The sequence below is a fragment of the Vipera ursinii genome, assembly GCF_947247035.1.
Source record: "Vipera ursinii genome assembly, chromosome: 17".
Lineage (NCBI taxonomy): Eukaryota > Metazoa > Chordata > Lepidosauria > Squamata > Viperidae > Vipera > Vipera ursinii.
The window spans coordinates 973,963-993,444 of record NC_139530.1 but is presented as its reverse complement, the minus strand read 5'-3'; the positions used below and the strand labels follow the sequence as shown (position 1 = coordinate 993,444).

The 19,482-nt window shown below is 46.5% G+C and overlaps 1 protein-coding gene across 4 annotated transcripts in view; it reads right to left on the bottom strand.

Annotated features, from left to right (window-relative positions):
• Nucleotides 1-5,191: 5,191 nt before the first annotated feature.
• The window catches only part of CAMTA1 (calmodulin binding transcription activator 1), a 31,453-nt gene continuing 17,162 nt past the window's right edge, over nucleotides 5,192-19,482 (bottom strand). For 2 of the 4 annotated variants that reach the window (XM_083375859.1, XM_083375861.1), the window contains 3 exons: nucleotides 17,177-17,370; nucleotides 16,734-16,808; nucleotides 5,192-8,183 (listed from right to left, as the gene is read on the bottom strand). In XM_083375859.1, the coding sequence (XP_083231985.1) occupies nucleotides 8,123-8,183; nucleotides 16,734-16,808; nucleotides 17,177-17,370 (330 nt within the window). In that variant the 3' untranslated portion in view covers nucleotides 5,192-8,122. Of the gene's footprint in view, nucleotides 8,184-11,246; nucleotides 11,365-13,140; nucleotides 13,172-16,733; nucleotides 16,809-17,176; nucleotides 17,371-19,482 lie in introns of all 4 variants that reach the window. The other 2 variants (XR_014494021.1, XM_083375860.1) reach the window with 2 other exon arrangements.

Genomic DNA, 19,482 nt, shown 5'->3' with positions numbered 1-19,482 from the left:
GCTTCTTCACAGAGTTGCGGGTGGTCGCGTCTGCTCCTCCTGCTTCTTGGACCCCTCGTGTCGCCCTTATTCTGAAGCCTCCTCCGAATACATACCGTGGAGACCTAAGCAGGTTTTCGAAAGAGATGGAAGGAGCAAACAGGGCATCCCAAAGAATCCCCCGGAAGCTCACATTGCGCTCCTTAGGAACAAGCTAGACAGTCATTTGTCTGAGATGGTAAAAGTTCCCCTGCTCGAGCAGGGGTTGGACTAGAAGACCTCCGAGGTCCCTTCCAGCTCTATTCTGATTGATTTGATTGATTGATTGATATGGTCTAGGGTCTCCTGCTTGAGCAGAGGGTTGGACTAGAAGACCTCGGAGGTCCCTTCCTGCTCTTTTCTGATTGATTGATTGATAATATGAGTATCTCTTTCCTTTGCAATGAATATGTTTGGCTTTGAGCTGTTCCTCTACACCGATCTTATTGTGACGCAAGGCTGCAGCCCCAGGTACCCAACAGGCATGGCGAAAATAGAAGGCAAAACTGCACACAAACAGGTTCAATTTTAGCAACTCTTTCCTAGTCACCCATCCCAGTCACTGCTGGTTTAGGATAACCCCCAAACCTAGCCTATTTTTACTACTATCCGAAGATGCAAACTAACCTGGAGGAACTTCTGCAGGAATTGTAGAGCAGTGAAAGGCAAAAATCAGCCAAAAAAAGGAGGAAGCCCGGAAATCCTTATTTACAGAGAAAAGAAGTTGCTACAATAACTCTGGAAGAGTTCAGGGTAGCATTGTCAGACCAGCGTTTCAAGAGTCCGTCAATCTTTCATCAGCCTTGGTGATTATTATTATTATTATTATTATTTTGAAATCAATCAATCAATCAAAATGTCTCAGGAGATCAGGAAGTAGTGAAACCAGCCCGGGACGACCCAATCGTCTCCTTTAATCTTCCAGGTCAGAAAAAGAAAGCAAGAATAGAATGAAGCTTGCACGGAAACTTTGCTTGGCAAACCAGTCTGAACTCAGCCAGGAGTGCGGTCCTTCTGAAATAACCCTGGATTTGTCTAAGTAGATATTGCAAATTCCAGGAGAACAAGTTTGAGCGTGGAAAGAAGTTGGCCAAACCCATCTAAGGGAAGCTTCCCGTTTGCCAGCGCTCGGCAGGTGCCGCAATTCCCATTGTGCGTGGGAGGAAAAAATGGGAAAGGTCCACAGAGGCAACACCAGACAGGGAGCAGCTAGGAAAGGCAGAAGGACGCAGGCGCTCCTTCACACTTACGACCACAAAGGAGCCCAAAATCGTTAAGCGAGACGTACATTTAAGGGAGCTTTGCCGCATTTTAGGACCTTCCTGGCCAGAGTTATTAAGGGCAGCGAGAGGGGATCACGGGACCTAGGGACACAGCAACGGTCGTGAGTATCAACCCGTTGCCTGGATGCTAATCACGTGATCAGGGTCGCTTTTTTCAGCTTCAAGAGGGGCTCAACCTATTCTCCAAAGCACCGGAAGGCAAGACGAGAAATAATGGATGGGAATTAATCAAGGAGAGAAGCAACTTAGAATTAAGGAGAAAATTCCCAACGGTGAGAAGAGTTTAACCGGTGGAACGACTTGCCTCCAGAAGTTGTGGGTGCTCCGACACTGGAGATCTTCAAGAGGCACAGGGTCTCCTGCCTGACCATGGGGTTGGACTAGAAGACCTCTGTCATTCTGCTTATCACAGGACATTCTTTGCAGTGTGTCGTTCTCGATTTGTTGCATCACACCCGCTGGTATGAATTTTCATTTTACACATCTACAGCTGTGAGCGTTGGCTGCTCCTTAAAGTAACCTATTTGGAAATTGTTGCTCATAAAAAAAAAACAACAACAACCAACAGACATCCAAAGAATGAAGCAAGTCATTTGGCTTTAAAACGGTGGGCTAGCAACAGGGAGAATGTGAGTTTTAGTCTTCATGTCACGCATGAAGCAACGGAGGTATCCTTGGGTCAAACCACTTCTCAGCCCAACCCAGCTCACCAGATTGTCGTTGTGGGAAAACAACAGGGAGTTTATGGTTGCAGAAAACAAACCACGGGGAGTGAATAACACCATCAAACAACTTAAACCGTCCTTTAACATTCACCTTTATTGTTCACCAGAAGTTCCAATCATTTGTCTGACACGGCCTAGGGTCTCCTGCTTGAGCAGAAGACCTCCAAGGTCCCTCCCAACTCTGTTATTCTGATTTTTTTATCTTATCTTGTCTTTGATTTTTCTATCAGTTGTCTGATTGGTTTCACTCTGCCATTCCAATTCCAGTTAAAGAAACATAGAGGATAACAAAGTTGGAAGGGACTTCGGAGGTCTTCTAGTCCAGCCCCCATACCATTCTAGACAAATGGGTTGTCCAGTCTCTTCTTAAAAACCTCCAGTGATGGAGCACCCACAACTTCTGGTGGCAAGCCGTTCCACTGGTTAATTGTCCTCACTATCAGGAAGTTTCTCCTTTAGTTCTAGGTCGCTTCTCTCCTTGGTCAGTTTCCAACCATTGTTTCTTATCCTGCCTTCTGGTGCTTTGGAGAATAACTTGATTCCCAACTCTTCTTTGGGGCAGCCCCTCAAACACTGGAATGCTGTTATCTTGTCCCCCCTAGTCCTTTTTCCATACCCAAATCCCGCAGCCGTTCTTCGTATCTTTTAGTCTCCAGGCCTTTAACCATCTTAGTTGCTCTTCTCTGCACTTTTCCCAAAGTCTCAGCCTCTTTTGTTTTGTAATATGAGGACCAAAACTCGATGCAAGTATTCCAGGTGTGGCCTTACTGAGGCTTTGGTAATCTCTTTGAACGTGATACTTGATCTCTCATTTGAACTGGATCCTTAGGGTAGCTGCCAATGTGAGTTTCAGCGAAAGCTCTCCTTCCATTGGCGCGGTGCTCTCTGTGACTCAGCTACTTTCTCCGAAAGCCGCCCCACGTTTTGCAATCGGATGGATGCAACTTGCATCACGCACAGAGTTACACCTTAGCAAGGGAAGCCTAACTCTCCGGCCACAGAAGTTTAAGATAAAAATCAAATGGGTGTTGTTTTCACACTCCTGTTCTTTCGCAGCCTGTGAGTGCCTCGGAGCCATTTCCACACCTGGGCCAGAGTGCTAGGACAATAGAAACTAATCTGCCGTTTTGGGTAAACACCTCGTAGATAAGTTGGGTGTCTGCCAAATTTGCGGATTTCTCCAAACTTATCTTACCAGATTCATGATTGATGTTTCTTCCTATGCGCTTCACCCTTCTCCTTGCCTTGTCTAACATCTCTCTTTCTTCTAAAGAATCGGCCTTTCCAGCTTTGTGCCAAGTTTGCAACCCTCCACTCCCTTCTCCATGTCATTAATCCAAAAGCTGATGACAGCCCAGCACAAAATCTTGGTGTTATACACAACAGTTTCCTTCCAAATGAAGCGGAGGCGTTAATTAGTGCTCTTTGGCTGTGGCCATTCAGTCAGCTGTGAGTTCACTGTACAGCAGTATTGTCTGCCCCATATTTTAAGGAGAATACCAATAAAGGAGAGTATTTGTCCGAGAGATCAGAGCTCTCTAATCTTGGTTGTTTTCCTGCAGACATTTCATTACCCAACTAGGGAACATCATCAGTGCTAGAAGGGAGTGGGGTTTGTGGAAAGGAGGAGGAGGAGGACTGTGGGGTCCCTGGTGCTCTCCGAGCTGGGTGGTTTTCTTACATGACATTACAAATTAGGGAATGTCGTCAGCGCTAAGGAGAATATCACAAGAGACTAAGGTTTTATCAAGCTCAAGTTAAACTACGTCTACAGCATTCTCCTGCTGATCTACTAAGCTAGGAACTTGATTTAAGGAGTCACTTAACTTAGGCACTGATCCAGTGATTGGAAGACACAGAAGGCAGACCCAAAGCAAAACGGGTGGACAACATCTCAGGTTAGAAAACAGTTTGGTGAAACCCAACACCTCTCAAATTGCTACCAGGTAAAACATGTCACAGGTACATTCTAGAATTTCTAGGACTCTTGATAAAAGGAAGGTCTCGGAGAATGAAAGTATTCCTGAAGTTTCAGGAGAACATCCAGATCATCACCCAAATTAAGAACGATTAAGTTACTCGATATTTGGAGACTCCGGGAACGCAGAGAGCGGTGCGCCCACGACACAACCCACAAAAAGCCCACGTGCTTCAAATGGGGAAAATTTGCTTTTTCTTTTTCTTTTCTTTTTTAATTTACAGCAGAAAGAATATAAAGCATTCAGAAAACATTTTCCATATTTTTAAGGGCAATTCAAAACATTTTGCATGATTTCCAGCAGTTGAGTTCTTCAACAGATCCATTCGTTCAGTGATGCTTTTTAACATGCAGAGTTACAAAAATAAAACTTACAAAAGGAGACATCTATAACTAGGTTTACATGCAAGTCTCAGGGATTCCCCTTTCCCCCCACCCCAACCTCCGTTTTGGGCACCAACTATGGTGTGGAACTGCCACAAAAGCGTGCAACAGAGGGGGTTCATGTTATATTCTGCATTTCGTTCGTGCAGACTCCTTCGTTTCACACAAGCGAAGTCACACAAGGGAGCAATTCCGGATATATATTTTTTGGCAAGAGGGGGAGACACAAGAGGGTTCCCCAACCTGGTTTTCAGGACAGGAGGGGACCCGAGGCACCATCCTGACAATGGAGGGACACGCCCCGAAGCATGACGCAGTGACCGAACGGGCCCAAAGAGAGTGGCACCAGTTCCACAAAACTGGGACATGGTGCATGGGGCCTGCAGGTAGTAACATTGGTCAACTCGCCTTGCAGGCAGCCTATGGTCCACCACAAGACAGGCTGCCTTCCGGTCAAGTCTGGATCTGGAAGGAATGATGGTGGGACACCTTGAGATGCTACAACTCTCTCTGGCCAACAGGCTTGCCACTCACTCCTGAGGTCACAACCTTACAGGCAGGAAAAGCCACGTCCATCCGAAGGAAGGTAGCAGCTACCGCTCGGCAAAAATTGGGGTTTCTCCTCTGTCTGGTCGGCCACGCGTGAAGGACCTTCTTCAGATGTTGTGGCAATCCTGGCAGACACCGGAATCTCTGCCGGTATCCAGAGAGGGTTGAGGGAGCATCTGAAGAAGGTCCTTGACATAGCGGTTGAGGTGGCTTTAGCATCGTAGGCGGGGGCTTAGGGATTCCAGATCGATTCGTTTTGCAGGTTGAAATGGCCACCAACCGCCACTGCAGAGCAGCGAGCGTGTACGGCAAGACAACCACACAAACCCCCTGGGGTCTCGGTCGGTCCTGGCAGTGAACGGAAGTGGTTCAAAAGAGAGAGAGAGAGGGAAGGAGGGAGGGAGAGAAACAATCGCAAATGATAGAGAAGGCACCTGGATCCCAGGCCAAGCCAGAGGTCTCCCCCTTTGCAGTTTGAGCGATGTTTTGCAGAAGGGAAAGAACTCACTTGTCCTCACAGCCAGCCCTCCAAAGCCAAACAGAACATTTGAATCTGGAAACTGGGATCATGCAAGATCCAACGTGCCCTCCAGAAGGCCAACTGGTCCTAGCAAGCGACGCAAGACCCCAGGAAGCCAAAGCAAGACTCCGGCTTCCTCGGATGCAACTGCACCGTTCCGAGGTCTCCCGGCGATCTGCATTGAAATTTGTCCAAAAAGGATGAATTTTGAAGAGTTTTCCTTGGCTGCTCTCTCTTTCTCTCTCTTTCTCGCTGGAAATAGCAAATATACCATGACACCCCTACATATCCTTTGCATCTTTTTATTATTATCTTTCTTTTTTTCAGTTTTAAACTTTAAAAATTTTTGTGCAATTTTTAGTACATCGTCTGACTTTCAGCAGGAAATATGGACATGTGAAACTTTTTTTTTCTACTTTCATACTATTTCTTTTTATTTTTTTAATTTTTTTTAAGTTTTATGTTCATTCTAAGTGTTCTTTATCGGAGTGAGTGTATGGTGTTAAGCTAGATACAATTTTGAATTCTTATGATTATCTGCTTTGCAAAATAACTTAATTTTTTTTTGTTAAGCAATATTAGCATTCACTTTACTTGGCACCATTGGCAAAAAAAAGAGAGAAATTAAATAAAATAAGAAAAAAAATAATTTAAAAAAAAGATAACCAAGGTTAAAAGAAATTTAAAAACTCCTGGTAGCCAAAATCAAATGTAAACATATCTCTTTTTTAAAGTAATGTTACTTTGCCTTTTTTTTCCTAAGTCTAAATACATTAGCTCTTTTTGCTTCTGCAGTTTATTCATGCTTTAGCAAAATGTTCTTCTAAAGAACATTTAAAATAAAGTTTCTTATAGTGAAATAAAGTTTTTGTTTCATTTTACAGACCATAAGCCACTAATGCTTTGCGCTTTTTTTTTCATTTCTTTTCTCCTTGAATTCATGCACATCTGTTTTAATATATACAATATGTACAAACATCCACACTTTTTTCTCGTTCATTCAGACAAAACTATACAAATACGCAAATTTCTCTTGCCAAGTTATTGACCCTTTGTGAATAAAATATTTAGCAATTAATCAATATATTCCCCTTCAAATATTTATTTTTTCATTGCCATTTCTAACCTTCTCTCTATATACAGAAACTGCCTAATTTTGATTTTCTTTCTCTTTCTTTTCTTTCTTTTTCCTTCCTTTCTTCCTTTCATTCTTTCCTTTCTCTTTCTTTCTTTCTTTCTTTCTTTCTTTCTTTCTTTCTTTCCTTTTTCTTTCTTTCTTTCTTTCTTTCTTTCTTTCTTTCTTTCTTTCTTTCTTTCTTTCTTTCTTCCTTCCTTCTTTTTCTTTCTTTCTTTCTTTCTTTCTTTCTTTCTTTCTTTCTTTCTTTCTTTCTTTCTTTCTTTCTTTCCCTTCCTTCTTTTTGTTGGTTGGTTGGTTGGTTGGTTGGTTTTTGATGAAATAGCCAAAAGAATAATTTTTACTGGGCGGATTGCAGCACCACAGTTCTGCCTTCGGTGATCAGTCCTGTCCAATCAGCAAACTCTGCACTTGACTTAAGTCGGACGAGAGGTCTGCAACGTTACCAAAAATGCTTTACAAATCATCGCAATTAAATAAGTAAAAATCTTATGTGAAGTAAGGCCAGAAAATAAAGTGCGAAACATGAGAAGTGCATATGGCAGTTGATAGACTTGAAGGCTTCCAGAGAGAGAGAAAAAAGACACCGATAAAGGAACAGTTTGCTTGAGCTGTTCGCCCCAATTCTCTCTCGGCACCCCAACCCCACCCCGCATTAAATACCCGTTTGCCTTAAAAAACACTGATGCTTCTTGGAAAAAAAAAATTTTTTTAAAAAAAAATTGGAGGGGGGAGGGAAATATCTCTTGAGAAAAAAATAATAACCAGCCTCGATGGCCTTTTGTCGGTTCCCGACGAAGAACTGAAAGATGAACGAGCGAAAGGGATGGAGGTGGAATGAGCAGGCGAGACAGAAAGTGATCCGAGAGATTTCCCAAAGGACAAAATTCCCGACGTGTCTTGGAAAAGGGGAAGGGTGGGGGGGCAACAGAACTTTTGCGGTTCTCGGATTCGTGGAGAGGGTGGGTGTGGTTTTTGCGCAATTTTTTTCTTTTTTTTCCCTTTTTTGGTTTTTTTTTGGTATCGTATTTGTACAGTTCCACAACATGGATTTTTCTTTTTTTTTTTTTTTTTGAGTACAGCCCTATGTGAACAAAAAAAAAACAAAAAACCAACAAAACCCCATCATGATAAAATCGATTGGTTCTCGTGACTCTTTTTGAAGAGGAATTGAAAGAAAACTCATGGGAAAAAAAAAAAAAAACGCCTTCCGGGTGTCGCTCTTTTCTCCCCCCCTCCCCACCAGTCCCCCCCCACCCCGATGATCCAATCAAAGAGTTGAGTTCCAAAGATGCCTTTTGCTGAACAAATTAAAAATTGTCCGTGAAAGTGCAAATGTAATGACTAAACATTACCGTTAAAATCCTACAGCCGATATTTTCTCGGTTGCAGCAGTCAAGTGGTTTTTTTTTTTTGTTCTGTTTTTTTAAATAATCAAAATCATTTTTTTTTGTTGTTGAAATTGTCGTTGCATGTTTCTGCTGAAAACAGAAAAAAAAATGGAAACAGTCTGAAAACACACTTGCACTCCTACGGGGTGCTGCCGTCGCCGTGGTCTCGCTCTTCAAGTTCCTTTTTCGAGTCTTTCGCTCTGAGAAGACAAAAAAAAAGAGAGAGGAGAATGAGACGTAAGGGCCCCTTTCTTAAGAATGTAAGAAATATAACAACAACAACAACAATAATAATAATAATGTTGGAAGGGATCTTGGAGGTCATCTAGTCCAACCCCCTGCTCTAACACCCGTCTTTAACACGAGTGCAAGCGACGTGTTTTCCAGTTCCTCCCAAGAACGTTAATATAGCCAGTCCTCTCTTAGTGACCAGAATTGGGTTTGGTGTCTCTGTGGCTAAGCAAAGCGGTCGCTAAGCGGGGATGTCACATGAGCGCCAATGCGCTTTCCTTTACCCTGCATCCCAGCCCTTCAAATGTGCACCCCGGTAGTGAACAGCCTCAGTGATTTGCTCGACTAGGGCAAAGACGGGTCCTTACACTGGGCACACATCCCTTTGCTTTGCTTAATGATGGAAATTCTGATCCCAATCTTGGTCGTAAATTGAGGACTGTACCATGATTCTAGGAGGCTTGGAAGAATCCATAAGGCATAGGTAAAAATATAACTCTTTTCCCAGGCGCCTTGTAATTCCACTCAACGTCCTAGCCCCAAAGTATTGACAGAAAGGGAATTCATCGTGGTCTTTACGTTCATCGGAAAGAAAGGGATTACAAGAGAGCAAACAGACGGACACTGGGAAATATACCAGGCTGTTTGCACATCAGGCCTGCAGCGTGCTCATAGCTTGCTGTGTGCTCACAGTACCACCACATTTATTTACTTTTTAATTTATTACTTGTATCTCATCTTTATTATTTTTATAAGTAACGTAAGGCAGTGAACATACCTAATACTCCTTACCGTACCCAGGTTTAGACTTCAGTGTGAACCCTGCCTGCCGCTGTATGGCACTCCCCTTTTGCCCTTTCACCCTAGGGCAGGGGTAAGCAACCTTGGCTCTTTTATGACTCGTGGACTTCAACTCCCAGAATTCGAATTCTGGGAATTGAAGTCCACGAGTCATAAAAGAGGCAAGGTTGCCTACCCCTGCCCTAGCGGTTTCCTTTCTGTCTGATGCTAACCATCTTATTGCATTAAGGGGGTCTCCAAACTTGGCAACTTTAAGACTTGTGGACTTCAACTCCCAGGATTCCTCAGCCAGCAAAGCTCTAAGACTTGTGGACTTCTTCCTCAGCCAGCCATGTCTGGTTGGGGAATTCTGGGAGCTGAAGTCCACAAGTAGCAAAATTGTCAAGCTTGAAGAACCCTGAACTAACATCCAGAATTGAAGACCCCGTTTTACCCCCCAAGAAAGAAAAAAGTGAGGTCATCAGACATTTTGGATCCCTCCCTTGCGTTGCGTTTTGGAGGTGTGCTCCCCCATGCAAGGCCTGCCTTTCCACCATCAAAGCCCCCTGTGCGGGGCTGCAAATGGCGGATGGATTCAATCAGACATGCCAACTCATGCCAAACCAAGATTTAACAGGACTCGCCCGCCGAGCCAAGGAAAAGCTATTCATGCTGGTGGTCGTCCGGTTGTGAGAATGCATGCAAACCCTCCCAATGTTCCACGTTTGCAAGAGGGCGGCAAGTCCCCAAGTCTTTCCCAGAATGCTTGTGAAAATTGGGGAAGCTTGGATGACAAGGATCGCTTTTGCTGAGCGGAAGCAAACCCAGTTTAAAAACAGACCAGCCCCAGAGGTATGTCGATGAGGTGATGCTGAATGTCACAACTAATCCTGAATCCATCAACCCACAAAACACACCAGCAGGTCCAAACCGACAGCCGGAAAGGAATATGTATATATATGGAATATATATTGGATTAACAAGTTGCACAAACCTAGCTTATTTGGTTAGCTAACATGAGGTGAACCCAGACATTGGTTTCCTTCTGCCCCTTGGCTAAAGATGTCCACTCCAGAGGCCCTTGCAGCCTTAGTAGTCTTTGATCTTGTGTGAACACAACTCCTGTGTCCCTTCCTCAGCCATTTGATTGCCCACCCACCCAAAACCCCGACAAGCAAGGATTTGAGCCGATTAGAAATCCTTGTCCCGGGAGACTGTGTTATGTCTTCAAGCAATGGGAGAAGCAGAAGCCTACACAAGCCAGCATTGTCTGTGCTTTACAGGCCTACATTAGATCAGGAGGGTGGGGGACTCCAAACTTGGCCCTTTTATGACTTGTGGACGTCAACTCCCAGAAGAACTCAGCCAGACATGCTGGCTGAGGAATTCTGGGAGCTGAAGCCCACAAGTCATAAAAGGGCCAAGTTTGAAGACCCCTGTTCCAGAAGATAGCTGCTAGGTTGTTCCAAGGCCCAACCAATCCTTCACAACTGGAGCATCAGACAAAAACCTCACTAACACCAAACCGTTGGCTGAAGGGCCGGCTCCTGAAGCAACTCAGAATTCAGAATTATTTTAGAAGAAAGGCCGATTCAGGATTAAGCACTTTGTTCCTATTGAGAGATACTTACCAGGATGTGGGCATGACCGGGCAACAAACAGCCTCGTCAAGAGCACCCAAGAAGACTTCATGCAGACAAGGCTGATATGAACACTTAGACCAGGGATGGCCAAGCATGGCAACGTGGGAGACTTGTGGACTTCAACTCCCAGAATTCCCCAGCTGGTTGAGGAATTCTGGGAGTTGAGGTCCATAGGTCTTAAAGCTGTCAAGGGTGGGCACTACTGGTTTTGGGGAGAATGCCACATAGGGGTTCCCTTGGCCCTTTAGCCAGATATATTTATTTATGGATTCAGGAGCCAAGATTTGGCCTCAAGTGAGAAGGCCGAGTGGAAATGAAAATAATCTCATGTGGTGTTTTGAAGAGCAAGGATGAGGCAAGGATGGGGCCCTTCCTCATTGGCCAGACAGATTAGCAGTTGCCATGATACCGCAGCCAATCAGTGGCTGGGTAGCAGGAGAAACATCTATTGAGGTTCCTCAACCCTGGCTTCTCCTGCACTGGTTCCCTAGCTTTCTCAGCCACTTGATCGATGCAGAGAGCTTGGAGGATGGATTGATGAGGCTTGCCCCCTAGATATTTGCATTCACACAACATGGCTGACTAGGGAGAAGAGAAAATTTAACTCACAGTTGTCCCTTGACAATTTTAGATGCTCAGAGTTGAACGACTGGGTTCCTGATGTTCTCTGAGCTTGGTTGCTCTTCTGTGGACCTTTCATGACCAGACTAGGAAACGTCATCAGTGCCTGGGAGAATGAAGCATGGCTTAGAACACAGAATAGGGCTGGAAGGGGCCTCGGAGGTCTTCTAGTCCAACCCCCTGCTCAGGTAGGAGACCTTATACCATTCTGGACAAATGGCTTTCCAGTCTCTTCTTGAAAACTTCCAATGATGGAGCTTCCATAACTTCTGAAGGCCAGCCTGATGAATTGTTCTTACTGTCAGGAAATTTCTCTTGTTCCTTGACAGTTCTTGACAAGAGTATTATTACTTTTCTGATTGCTTATCTGGTGTGGATTTTTGCACTCCACCAAGAAGCCACACGCCAACCAAGATTGGCATAGCTAGCTATTATATATAAACCACCAGCGAGTCTTCTCTCCCAGGTACTGGTGCAATTATCTGATAGAAACATCTAGAGAAACAATCAAGCATATAGGACCCAGAGAATTCAACAATTTTAGATTAAAATTGACTCTCTCTGCCCCAAACATTGTTTGGGCTAGCATGCATAAGCAATGGGCTATGGATTCTATGCTTAGCTACGCAAGCTAAGCTAGAAAGTGGGTTCGAGATGCAACCCACTTTGAGATTATGTTTAGATTATACGTTCTAGCTGGGAAGTGGGATTGAGGGAGATGGAAGGAGCAGAGCACGAGATTCCCAAAATTGCTTTAACCATCGCTTCGGTCAGTTTAAAGTGATGCCCTTTAAATAAACGTTTCTTGGTTTTAATACAAGTAAAAATAGGGTTGAAACTTTCACAAAATCTCCGGTTTCTCCCAGAGGGTGACCTGGGTTGCTAGTCGCTGGAAGGCCAACCGGTCTGCTCTGTTTGTGGGGAAACCCGTGAACATGGCGACGGGGAAGACTGTGGGAAAACGTGGCGGTGAGATGCTTTTTCCCAACCCCTCTGCTCTGTTTGTGGGCAAACCCGTGAAAATGGTGATGGGGAAGACTGCGGGAAAACACGGCAGTGACCTGATTCTCCCCAGGCATTGCAGGAAATGTCACGGCGTGACTCGGGGGCAGTCTGCATGCACAGCAAAGGCCTTCCTGCCCCATGTGAGAATCTTCCCGATGGACATCTATCATGGCCTCCCCAGAAGAACTGCCCAGTTGCGCTCCCAGTATTAACAACAGTGGCTGCCAATAGGTCCACGCGGCTTTATCCCCAACTTTATCCCTCAAGATTTGTCCCATTTGGGACATCGGCTGGCCAGCCAACCCAATTCCCCATCCTCTGGATAACAGAAAGAGGGTCTCAGCCCTCCCTCTGGCTCACTCAACGCCCAGACGCCTGCCCGGAAGTGCTCGAGATTAATTCTGACCCGCCTGGCCACCGAAACCGAGTCCCCTCTTGCTTTGTGCCATTTCCGCACGCTATGAATATTCTGTATGGTTGACAAAATGCCATGCTGTAGTTCTGGCGGATTCAGTCTGGTTCCGAAGGATGCTGAAACCATACAAGATTCCTGCATCCCCTTCCTTCCCGCCCCATTTCTCTGCATGCCCCCATGATGGATGGACAGATCCAATTGCCCGCTGCCCATTTTTTCCTTTCATGCACCTGTTGCACCTCCTGAAAACCGTTGGAAGCAGCAGCTGCAACGGAGTTAAGTCTCCTTGGGCTTTGGCAACTCGATGGGATGTGAAAACTCAGTGCATTCTCATCTCAGCTGCAGCCCCCATGCAAGCAAGCAGAAAGCGAGACCCCGAGGCATATAAATATATATATCTTGAGATATATATAGATATATATTAAATGGAAGAGAAACAGTCCAGCAGGCAGCTAAACTCACCCTTTTGTACCGTCTATGGTCCATCAGAGGGCTTCAGATGAGCAAAACAATAGCAAAGAGCTATTAGCATATGTTAGCATTATCTGCAGTAACAGAGACTTTTAGAAGAGAAGGTTTGAGAAGGTTCTGGCTGGGCAGGACGAGAGGCCTTTTATCCAACGAGGACCCACCAAGGGACCACTTTGCAATTATGGGGACGGAGGTATGGAGAAACTGAGTCATCGAACGCAGAATCCTAGGTCTGGAAGGGACCATGGAGGTCTTCTCACCCAACCCTCTGCTCAAGTAGTAGGAGATCCTATCCCACCCCAGTCAAATGGTTGTCCACTCTTTTTGTATCATGGTGACCAGAACTAGACACAGTGTTCCAAGTAACCTGTTCTTCTCTGAGGTGACCAGCTCCACACCTACGTACATCAAGATTGCTCTTGTTACTTTAGCATGTCAAGTTCCCATTTCACTCTTATTTTTAATTAGAATTATGCCACCTGGTGGGATATGGAGCCTGGCCAATGAGCACCACCCTCCTGACCTGAGTGCCATGGGAAATGTAGAATGGGCACCCACATCCTAGAACATAGAATCCTAGAGTTGGAAGGGACCATGGAGGTCTTCTAGTCCAACCCTCTGCTCAAGGCAGGAGCTTTATACCAACCCACTCAAACAATTGTCCACTTTCTTCTTGAAAACCTCCAGCAATAGAGCAACTCCAGCAGGCAAGCTATTCCACTGATCAATTGTTCCCATTCTCAGGAATGTTCTGCTCACTTGGCCCAAAGGTGCTTTTTTTTTTTAAAAAAAAAAAAGGCAACTGGGCTTTCTTTCTCGCATTTGTCGGTTTGTTTCTTTGAAAAAGTTTTACTTCTCATCCAGCTCAGTTGGCTGAGAAATGAAATGTTTTCAAAAGGGGGGGGGGAAATCAAGAACTTCCGGAGCGGATTTGTACCGCCCAATTATGTGTTTAGATGCTCAAGAAAAAGTTTGTGGTATTCCATGATGCACCAGCAGCGAAGATGATCCGTTAATCCCTGGAATCACAAACTGGGTTTTCTTTGAGCGTGTGTGGACTTTTATGAATGTTTATTTCCGGCTGGAGGCAAGAACTAACGAAGCAAGGAAGTGACTGCTCTCAAAGTTCTCCACCATGGCATGGTTACCTCCCACGTTTGCTCAGATACGAATAATCCAGGAATGTCCCCCATGGAATGCATGAAATAACATGATTTCGCCCACCAAAAGACAAATGAAGATGGCTTCACATTCTATTTACTCTGAGCGATCGCAAAGATGAAAAATTCTGGGCAACAACCCAGCCGAAACTAAACGCAAAAAAATATTCGTAACTAATTGAAAATAACAGTGTGCCAGAACTGACTGTTAGACAACAGACATTTTATCAGCTAAAGCTATTTCGGGACAGCCTGTTCCAAGCGCTGCTCCTCGCTTTCCCCCAAGCCGGACCAAACCACCTGCAACTCAAGGAAGCTTAAAATACAGTACTATACTCAGAGTAGTAAGACCTAAGACATAGCAGGTGGGGAACAGAGGAGTGGTTCTCTGGAGCGGTTCCTAAATTTATGGAGATCTCCTATCCTGCAGAACCAACAGGGCTTCAGAGCTGCCAGGTGTCTGCGGATTTATCTGAGGACTTGCTGGTTGGCCAACATCTCAGAAGCCGGAGACACTGAAATCCTCCCATCTACTGTTCTTGGATGCTTTCTTGCTCAAATCCTTGTGTTTTATGTGCACAATGGAATCCTACAGAATCGGAAGGGACCTTAGAGGTCTTCTAGTCCAACCCCCTGCTCAAGCAGGAGACCCTGGACCATTTCAGACAAATGGTTGTCCAGTCTCTCCTTGAAAACCTCCACAACTTCTATTCCACTGATTAATTTTTCTCACCGTCAGGAAATCCTTCCCAAATTCTAGATTAAGTCTGCATTGGAGTCTTCCCATTACACTTGCAATGGTTACAAAGTGGGCTAACCCGCGCGACCGTCCCAATTGTACGACCTTTTCTGGTCCTTAAGCAAACGCCACCATTGTTAAGTGAGCCCATTGTTTACCATGAGGCATTTTTGCTGAAAATTGGAAGCAAACGCCGGGGTTTGGGGCAAAAAAGTTGTAAAACTGCCTTCGTGCAACTGCGGGATGCTGCAACCGGTAATAAATGGATGTGAGTTTCTGTGGCGGTCAAAATTGGGTCATAATTATTTTTTTTTGGGGGGAGGGGGGCTGTCCTAACTTTGAATGGTCGCTAAGCAAGCCGTCTTAAGTCCAGGAGTAGCTGCGTAAGAATCTCTCTTGTGCATTTAAGAAAGACGGCCTTGCCCTGAAGGAGAGGCTCCACTCGGTCGTGGAATTAACCTGGGTTTGGACCCTGCCCTGAGTAACGACCTTAATAAAATCAGTTGAACAGAACAGAGCTGGAAGGGACCATGGAGGTCTTCCAGTCCAGCCCCCTGCTCAAGCAGGAGAACCTCGACCCTTGCAGACAAGTGACTGTCTGACTGCAGCTACAAAAATGCCAAAGTCAACGCTAACCGTTAGCAAACCCACATCGGGAGATCTCCCGCTAACGGGGTGAACAGGGCTGTGCAAATCCAAGGTGATGACCAGGACTTAGCGGACAATATCAATTGTGAGCTCGTGCAGATGGCCTCGCTGTCCCTGGCCACTCGCAGACCCATGAATGCAGGGTCATGAAAGGACAGCAAAGGCAACAGCCAACATCCTAACCCAGCCTGGAACATCTGGTGTCTTGGGGAAACACCCCAAAAGGGAACACAATAGCTACTTCTGCTTTCACGCTTCTCATCTGTGCCAGCCTTAAAGGGCGAAGTCTTTATCTTATGTGTGTCAGCTTTGCTGGGCGAATTGCTGATGCAATCAAAGTAGGTATAAAAATAAGGCCTTTTGTCTCTCTCTCTCTCTTTTTTTTAAGAGAAGCCCGTCTTTGTTCAGCTGAATAAACACGTAAAGCTTGAAGGCAACTTCTGGTTTCCTGTAATTTTTTTTTATCAAGCAAAAACCTCAGAACCTGCATATTAAAGCAACCTATGGCAAAGAGGCAGTGACAAAAACAGGCGTGCGTTATGTTAGGTTTTCCTGCCACGGGTGAGATTCAGGAATGCCCAAGACATTATTTCCATTAAGGGAGGGAAGGTTACATTGTGCGGAACCAGTTCAGTATGCGTGCGTGGCCTGCGTGTAGGACTATAGGATATCAGGGCTGGAAGAGACCTCGGGGGTCCTCTAGTCCGAGCCCGTTTGAACAGGAGATCCTACACCATCCCAGTCAGGTGGCTGCCCAGCCTCCTTAAAAACCTCCAGTGTTGTGGGAGGGTAATGGGCAGCACACCCTTGTGATACACAACCTCCGTGCCACAGATTTAACCATCGCGCCTCTGGGCAATGGTTTGGGCAATCAACACTGGTGTCCTGAAATTAGACCCTCCCCCCCCCCTTGCAGATGGACAGACTGTGGTCCAAGCAGTTTCCTTCCACAAAGGCTGTGTGTGTTTCCAGTCTGCCCGCCCCCCTTGCTAGGAAAGTGCCCCGAGGCCCCCAAAGGGGCTCTAGACGTGCCTTACCTGTGGCGACAGCGCTGTAAGAACCGCATGATCTTCCGAGCAGCTTGGTCCTGCTTCTTGGTGAGCAGGCTGCTTCTGTGGGAGAGGAGAGAGAGAGGGACAGGCTTAAAATGCTGGGTGACCAGAACCCAGAACTTTTAGGGTGTGTGTGTGTGCGTGTGTGTGTGTGTGTGTGCCAAGAATTGCAGTTGAGGAGGGGTCCCTGGTGGTCTCTGAGCTTGTTTGGTTTCTTGCAGACCTCTCTTTACATAAATAAATAGCAAACTCCACTCCACTCTAACATGATGATGTCACCTAGCTGGGTCATGAAACGTCCGCAAGAAAATAACCCAGCTTGGGGAGCATCAGGGACCCCAGAGGCGAGAATCTCTCTCTTCCCCTCCCCTCCGAACCCTCCTCCTCCTCCTCCTTCCCCACCCACCCACCCCCACCAAAAGACCCACCTGAGCTTCTGCTGCACGAGGGCCGCGGTCCGGCGGTTTTGCCTCCTCTTGCCGAATTCTTTGTAGCTGCGATAAAATTGCTGGATGAGGACGGCTGCTCTTCGGCTCTGCTGGAATTTCTTCTGCTTGTAGTAGCTTCGGAATTTGCTCTGGATCAAGATGGCAGCTTGGATCATCTTCTTATAAAGTGCATACTGCAAGGGGGGAGGGCCGGGAGGGGTGGGGAGGGGTGGGCAGGGAAGAGAGAAAAAGCAACTGAAGCCCGGACGGTGGGGGTGGGGGGGGGGCAAGAGGCAGGCTTACAGGAGACACACAAAGGGCAAAAGTCCCAAATGAAATAAGATGCCGTTGCTGCCCCGTTTTCTGGAGGAGAACCGATGACGTTTTTATTTATTTATTTTGCTTTTTTCAGCATCCAGCCGGGGAGGGGGGGGGAGGGGGGATTATGTTTAACGTCAAGATCTATTTGACATTTGGGGGGGGGGTTGTTTCTTTCCTTTTTCCTTTTCTTTTTTTTTCTGGTAGACATTTTTTTTTTTGCCCTCTCGTTGTTAGGGTTGGATGTTCGTTTTCCTGTTCGGTGTTTTACCCTCGCTGATCAAAGAAAATAAATGCATTCAAAAAATTGTAATATAGGGGTGGGGGTTTGGGGGGTGGGGAGGGTTGAGTTGTAATTGACTGAGAAATCAATCAAATAAATAAGTTGGAGAATCGCTCGGAATATTTAAACCTCTGCTTGAAGGTCTCTGGGAAAGAGACTCACCTGGACCATGCAAAACCCCAAACTTTAACCTTCCTAGCTGGGGGTCTTTGGCTGGGGGGGGGCCCTCCCTGAATACTGAGTTCCCTCCTCCCCGCCCCCTTACAGGACAGGCTGGCCATTCGTAGCAAAGCAGCGGCACTGAGACCTAGCCTCCACAGCCGTGTCCGGTCCCGGTACGTTCTTGGCCAAGCCAACCAAGGTTTCTGCCTGACTTGCCAAGAATGTGCAAAGCTTACAAGCTGGGTGTGTTGTGTCATTACCTTCAAGGCTATCCAAGTAAGCTTGGGAGGGAGAAACAGAAAATACAAGGTTAAGGTTAGCAGTCGGCCAGGTCCGTCATCGGGGCCACAAATCCTCTCTCGTTCTCCAAGAACTTCCCGGAAAGCGGTCAGAAGCTGGAGGCCGCCGGTCAGGGTGGGGTGGAGTTGTGGTTGCGAAGAAGAGGGGCCAGTGGCTACAATTCTGCGGGGAGCCCTGCCAGGGATTGGGGTGGGGGGATAGGGGTGGGGGTGTGTGAGGAGTTGCTGAGGCAGGAAAACGGCGCTCGGTCCCTCTTCCCCAAAAGTTCCCGGCTGAGTTAAGAGCGCGGGAAAAAAGACAGCCATGGAAGGGCACCTCACAACCTCACAACTGGCACTGTTGCCAGTGGATTGTCCGCCTGTGTGCTCCCATGGGGGAAGAAGGAAATGTCTGCTTCTGACTCCACGTTGCCTCCTCCCAATTCTTCCAGCTAGCTGGCCAGCTTGACCTATTGGTCTAGGACAACTCGCCGTGGACAATTTGGCACGGGAGAAGAGTCACACCCACATCGAAGAAACGGTGGCAGAGAGTCATTAAGGGAGTCATTTATTTTAGATAACGAAACGGAATTGTTCAATTGTCCCTGCGGGCGAGCCGACCATCGCGAGTTGGCCGTGGCGAGTTTTCCCACTCTGTGACCTATCTGAGGAAGCTCTGCACTTGGCCAGAGGCTTATGGGCTTCAAAGGGCCACTGGGCCACGTGGGACAACTCTACAGCAAGGGACAACGGCAAAAATGTCCCTTCCGAAGAAGCCAGCGGACCCTCCTCTCTCCTCCACCGTTGGGTGGTCACAACGGTAGCCCCAAACACTAAGCTTTCTCAGAAGTCTCCTCCACTCTGGCCTACACGCTGTTGTCAACAATGGGGTGTGTGTGTGTGTCTGTGCGTGAGAAGAATGCAGGCCAGGGAACGTGGTCTTGAGACGCCGTCAAGATACCTTCACGTTGAGCCGCCTGCCCTAGTGCTCCCCCAAAATTCACAACCTTCCAGCAGATGGAAGAGCCGCCTAAATATTCTCAGGGACCTGTGGATGTCGGAGGCCTACTCTTGTGTGTCTCCCCCACACCCAAATGTGCAATGGGGCTACACAAGGAAGGAAGAGCAGAGCTTATGAACGAAAGCATCTCCTCCAGAAAGATGGGGAGATGGTCCATTGGGCAGCTGAACCCCTTCTGAGCAAGGTCTGAAAACACCCCGAAAACTTTTCACGGTCTCCATGAGTCGGGGTGGGGGGGAATGGA